At 43.6% G+C, this 6000-nt stretch overlaps 1 protein-coding gene across 4 annotated transcripts in view; it reads right to left on the minus strand.

Annotated features, from left to right (window-relative positions):
* LOC121480484 (A-kinase anchor protein 13-like) overlaps positions 1 to 4058 on the minus strand; it is a 44347-nt gene extending 40289 nt beyond the window's left edge. The window contains exons 1-3 of one of the 4 annotated variants that reach the window (XM_041737004.1): positions 3639 to 4025; positions 3454 to 3545; positions 2899 to 3132 (exon numbers count right to left, since the gene is read on the minus strand). Coding sequence is in view for 1 of the 4 variants with exons in the window: in XM_041737011.1 (XP_041592945.1) it covers positions 2899 to 2922 (24 nt within the window). In the remaining 3 variants the exon portion in view is untranslated. Of the gene's footprint in view, positions 1 to 2898; positions 3133 to 3453; positions 3558 to 3638 lie in introns of all 4 variants that reach the window. The other 3 variants (XM_041737003.1, XM_041737011.1, XM_041737002.1) reach the window with 3 other exon arrangements.
* Positions 4059 to 6000: the final 1942 nt, after the last annotated feature.

The raw sequence follows: 6000 nt of genomic DNA on the forward strand, positions 1-6000 counted from the left end.
ACCGTCCCCCGACCAGAGGGGATGCCCTCTGCTCCTGCAGCCCTGAGGCTCAGCTGCTGGCCTCCTCTCCTAACCCCTGGTTCAGGTGCTGGCCTCCTCTCCTTATCCCTGAGGCACTGGTGGCTTCATCTCCTTGTCCCTGAGGCTCAGCTGGTGGCCTCCTCTCCTTACCCCTGAGGCTCAGCTGGTGGCCTCCTCTCCTTACCCCTGAGGCTCAGCTGATGGCCTCCAGGTTGGGCGGGTGTGATCCTCACAGGCCCCTCCAGCCAATGACAGCACCAGCTGCTAATGATCACGTGAAATCTGTAACTCTTATTCTATAAATATTGACACTGCCAGGTCAGTCGGTGTCTTCCTGAGTGTTTATTTACTTTAGCTCTTGTCAATTAAGCTTAGAATTTCTACAACGTGTTATTTTAGGCACATGTCATCATTCTGAACATATTACATGAGGCTGTTTCTTTTTTTTTTTTAATTTTTATTTATTTATGATAGTCAGAGAGAGAGAGAGAGAGAGAGGGAGGCAGAGGGAGAAGCAGGCTCCATGCACCGGGAGCCCGACGTGGGATTCGATCCTGGGTCTCCAGGATCGCGCCCTGGGCCAAAGGCAAGCGCTAAACCGCTGCGCCACCCAGGGATCCCATGAGGCTGTTTCTAAGGCACGTATGCACGGCTAAGCATTTATTTACCTAAAGATCAATGGGCCAAAAGTATTAAAAATGTAAAACATTGGAGAATATGAATGAAATGCTGCTAGGAAAAAGAAGGGTGACAGAGAATTAAAGGATGATTAGAAATTAGAGGAGTGAAAAAAAGAAGTACCAGACGCAAATGACCATAGTTTTAAACCGTAGTCAATTGCATGTGATGTAAATAGTAAAACATAAAACATTATGACATTTGATAATTATTTGATAAATACTGTAATTAACTTGGATATAGTTCTAAGAGCACATAGCATTTCCTCCCCACTTTACACAAATGTAGTTTTCACTTTCAAAGTAAGGCGATCTGGTGTATGTTTAATGAAATCAATGGCCATTGAGATTCCTTTTTTGAAAAAGTCTGCCCAGGCCTTCCTAAACGTGAATTTCCAAATGAGCAGGATAAGTTTTTCTTTGATAATTAAATTAAATGATTGGGCTCCTTAAAAATTGTATTCGAGAAGAATGAGCGGTCACTAAATAGATAAAAGCCTTCAGTAACTGTTGGTCACCTAACTATTAGGATCTACCAGAATGACTCATGTAAGCCGGCTCCACCAAATTCTCACTACTACTGATGCTTATTTCTTGATTTAGCAATCTGAGACAATTTCTCTCAATGATGCATTATAACAGATAAGGAATTCCGTGACATTATGGCTTGTTTTCAAATTATGCAATTTATATACTTTCATATAATATGATTAAATTCCCTTTATTGTCATAATTTTTAGACTGTTTTTATCTCCTTCTCTATAAGTGAGGACATAAGAACCCTCCACTTTCACCTCTTTTGTACCAACTCCCGGCTTTTGTCAACCACACCAAGACTTTTAATTTATAAATATTTCTAACATTTACATTTACAGCTGCACTGTCCTTGTTGTATGGCTTTATTAAAAAGTTTCTGAACTTTGCTTAGTAGTTAATTTTTAAAACTAAAAACAAATGATGTATCATTATGCCACCACTCAAAGAAAATGACCTAAGAAAGTAAAATTGTCTTTTTTTTTTTTAAAAAAAAAGATTTTACTCATCTATTTGAAAGAGAGCATAGGAGGCAGGGAGGGGAGAGGCAGAGGGAGAGGCAGGCTCCCCACTGGTCAGGGAGCCCAATGCAGGGCTCAATCCCAGGACCCCAATATCATGGCCTGATCCCAAGGCAGATGCTTACTTAACTGACTAAGCCACCCAGGTAACCCTAAAATTAATTTTCTTTTACTCCAACAATTCCTCAGAATCATGCCACAGTTGACTGTGTCATATATGGAAATTATTTTCTTATGCAAGTTTTTGGTTTTTTTTGTTTCTCGTAACCTTTCTTTTTCTTTTTTTTTTTAAGATTTTATTTATTTATTCATGAGAGACACAGAGAGAGAAAGAGAAAGCAGGAGAAACACAGGCAGAGGGAGAAGCAGGCTCCATGCGAGGAGCTCGACGTGGGACTCGATCCCGAGACCCCAGGATCATGCCCTGGGCTGAAGGCGGCGCTAAACCGCTGAGCCTCCCGGGCTGCCCTACCTTTCTTTTTCTATTGGACAAAAAATACAGTAATCTTTCATTGTATCATTAAGTAATCCATATCCTTCTCCCTCCTCCCCCTCTATTCATCTTCTTCATTTTTTTTTTTTTGCCTGATTTGTCAATCACAGAAAAAGATATTTGACATCCTTGACATCCATCTTTAAGGTCACTTATTTTTCTCTTATACTTTATTTTTGTCTCTTTGCTCTTTTTTTTTTTTTTTAGATTTTACTTATTTATTCATGAGACAGAGAGAGGCAGAGACCCACCCAGGCAGAGGGAGAAGCAGGCTCTCTGCAGGGAGCCCCATGGGGGACTTGATCCCAGGACCCGGTGATCCTGACCTGGGCTGAGGGAGGTGCTAAACCACTGAGCCCACCTCCCCCAGGCATCCCTCTTTGCTCTACTTTTAAATAAATCTTTTATTTAATTTTGAGGAGAGTCCTATTTTTAATTTCTAGTGATTTCCTCCTTTTCTATTTTTGCATAAAACTTTGTACTTATTCTATAAATATCATTCCTTTTTGAATCTGAGGCTATCAACTAGAATTTTAAAAAAATCTGTTTTCTTTCCTAAATTATCTCTGAGTTTTCTTGGTTCATCACATTGTTTTGTTTTACATTATTTAATTTAGATTCCATTTGCCAACACATAACGCCCAGTGCTCACCCGCACATCACATTGCTTATTCATCTTGGTCCCATTGTTTGGAGCAGTTGGTTCCTCCGAGGTGTCCGGCGGTCACTCTGGGCCATCTGTGCATACACGTGGAAGGCAGGCGAGCTTGATGCACCACAGTAGCTCCTGTGGATTTCCTCCACCGCGAGGAGTTGTCTTTTCTCCACACATAGCACCCTAAGAAGGTCTGTGAGTAGGTGGGCAGCTCACGGCGAGGGCAGGCTTCTGTAAGATGCAGCAGGGGCATAAGGATGCAGGGGTCACTTGCAGGGTCGGGCCAGAGGGCCTCTCCCTGGGGTCCGCACCCCATAGAAGCACCACCCCAGGCTGGTGTCCACTCTGCACGTGACCCCGTGTCGTTGGGCTGCCACACGCCCTCCGCAAGTGGAAGGACCTGCCAGGTCCTGCTGCCCACCTCCCTGGCCAGCTGTCCACACCTGTCGGGCCAGGCCCCCCGGAAAGGCGGCTCAGCCTGTGCTGCGGCTCCTGCACCGGGGCGACGTGGCGGTACTTTCTCAGCTGCTTGGTTCTATACCAGGGACGTACCCTTAATCTGCTGAGGAGTCTATCCCCGCTTGAGAACAAGCCAGAAAAAGCAGCTGAGGGTTATGGGTATTCATCTGTCATCCCAGGGACACCTGTGGAGGGGACTGGATGAACACAGGTGCTCCGTGGGATCCTTGCCCAAACACGTGTGCTGTGAACTTCCCTCCCACACCCCAATGTCTTACCTGCCTTCTTTCACCCGTCTTCTCTTCATCCTTCTATCCTTCTGCCGCTCTCTCCTTGTCGTTTACAGAGGAGTGCCTAGAAGCCTAGGAAATATTAGAATTAAAATCAGTGATGAGGATTTTCCTGTTTCTAAAAATAGAGGTTCTTTACAATGTCCACAAAAGAAATCTCAGCCATTTGCTTTCCAAAGACCTAAAACTAAATGTATATTCGGGGTACTTTTCTTCTAGACAGATCCGTCTATAGGTCTTCACTGTCAAAGGGAATATGTTACATTTGAAGAAAAAAAATGAACAGGTAAAGTTAATTGCTGTATTTGACTGAATAGTTCATGCAACAGGACACACTTACATAAGAATAATTCAGGTAAAAATGAATTATATTGGAACAGAGAAGAGCCTTAACTCTTTCTCATGTGGATTTGAGAAACACTTTCCTGGTGGCTCCACGTCACGTATTGGGCTAAAAATGTTAATGCCCTATGAGATGGTGATTAATACTCCCACTGTGCAAGCAAAGGTTCAGGGAAGCTACACAACTGGCCCAGGAGCACAGAAGCTGGGTGACAAGGCCAGAACTTGAACCTAGGGCTCTGAGCTGCTGCTGGGCATCTCCCGTCCACCTCGCAGGGGTGCGGGAAGCCCACCCCCATACACCTTCCTCATGCACCCCCAGCGTCATGAATGCTGCAAAGGACCAACTAAGACATTTTGAGTGGGTGTGGTGGCTGTGCATGGAAAGGCCTCAGCGCCTGGAAATGCAGAAACCCTCTGGCTCAGTGAGTCGGTCAGTAAACACACGGTCCCCTTAGGGACCTTCCGGATTTTAGGACACGTCCCATGACACAAAGCCTGTGGTGGGGGTGTGAAAAGAGGAGAGCCTTTGGGGACAGAAGTGGCTTTAGATTCTTCGCCACCCGCAGCTGTGCAAGCCCGTGACCCTCACCCCCAGACTCCGCTTCCTCGTCTATAAAGCACAGGTGATAATACCTTCTTCACTGAGTTGCGGTGAGGATTACATAAAGTGCTGACAAATCACATGTTTAAATAGAAGTTCCTTTATTTAGGCACCTTATAATTAGCAGATAAGAAGATACGCATCTCTACTTGGTCAAATACACAGGAGCGAACAGGAGCCCAGCAGCGGATGGCGGTGTTTCAGGAATAGGCCAGGTCGCAGGGCAGGTCCCAGTATTCCTTGAGGTATGAGTCACTGTGCGACCATGTCCTGCCTATCATGGATCATCTATCGCAAAGCCTTTGAAAATCAGCTCTTCAAACGTATTTTTCTCCTGAAGTGTTTTAATTGCCATAAAACAGATTTATCCCCTTACATCTTCAATCAATTTAATTAGATTAACATTTGTATTAGCGTCACAACAACTGCCTACATTAGTTAAGGACAACCGCTTTCTTTCTTTCTTTTTTTTTTTTTTTAAGATTTATTTATTTATTCATGAGAGACACGGAGAGAGAGACAGAGAGAAAGAGACAGAGAGAGAGACAGAGAGAGGAGCAGGCGCCATGCAGGGAGCCCAACGTGGGACCCGATCCCGGGACTCCAGGATCACGCCCTGGGCCAAAGGCAGGCGCCAAACCCCTGAGTCCCCCAGGGATCCCCAGACAACCGCTTTCTAAGACAGTTGAGAATATAACCATTTCAGGGACTTTGTGGCGAACCTTTCTCCCAGTTAAATACAATAAGGGAAATGTGAAAATAGAAAAATATATACTAATTTGCACAAAGGCCAGGGTGAAGAACGTGGAAAAAAAACCACTTACTTGTACTTTGATCTCTCATTTGTCCATCCTTTAGATAAAATATTTGCTCCCTTTTGGACTTGGAAAATGTAAACAAGTATCCATATAAGGAAAAAAGTCATTTAACCTTTAACGTGTGACTTAAACGTAGCCAGCTCAGACTTGTTTGTGATACATGTGTATGTGTTGTCACAAGGTTCTCCCAACATTTCAACTCTACTCTTGAATTACTATGTTGTAAAACAAAAATGTCCTGATAGCAAAGATTATTCTGAAAGGTGGACCCAGGGGAAAAAGGGAGTCGTTACAGCAGTGGTAATGTTTAACTGAGGGAATAAAGAGTTTCGAGTAAGTGTCATTTGGGGGGAAAAGGTAAAAACTCAGTGGCCTTTTGTCTTGGCTGAATGGAATCTCAGACTAAATTTATTTCTCAATCATAATAAATGTGTTAGACTAGAGATTTGTATACTGCTTCTTTGTTTTGAAAGTTTTTACTCTGTTTTAAAATTTTTTGATTGCTCTATAAATAGCCTTTTTTTTGTTTTAATTGAAGTTCAATTTGCCGACATATAACACCCAGCACTCATCCCATCAAGTGGCT

This window comes from Vulpes lagopus, chromosome 22 (assembly GCF_018345385.1).
Source record: "Vulpes lagopus strain Blue_001 chromosome 22, ASM1834538v1, whole genome shotgun sequence".
In the NCBI taxonomy this organism is placed as follows: Eukaryota; Metazoa; Chordata; class Mammalia; order Carnivora; family Canidae; genus Vulpes; species Vulpes lagopus.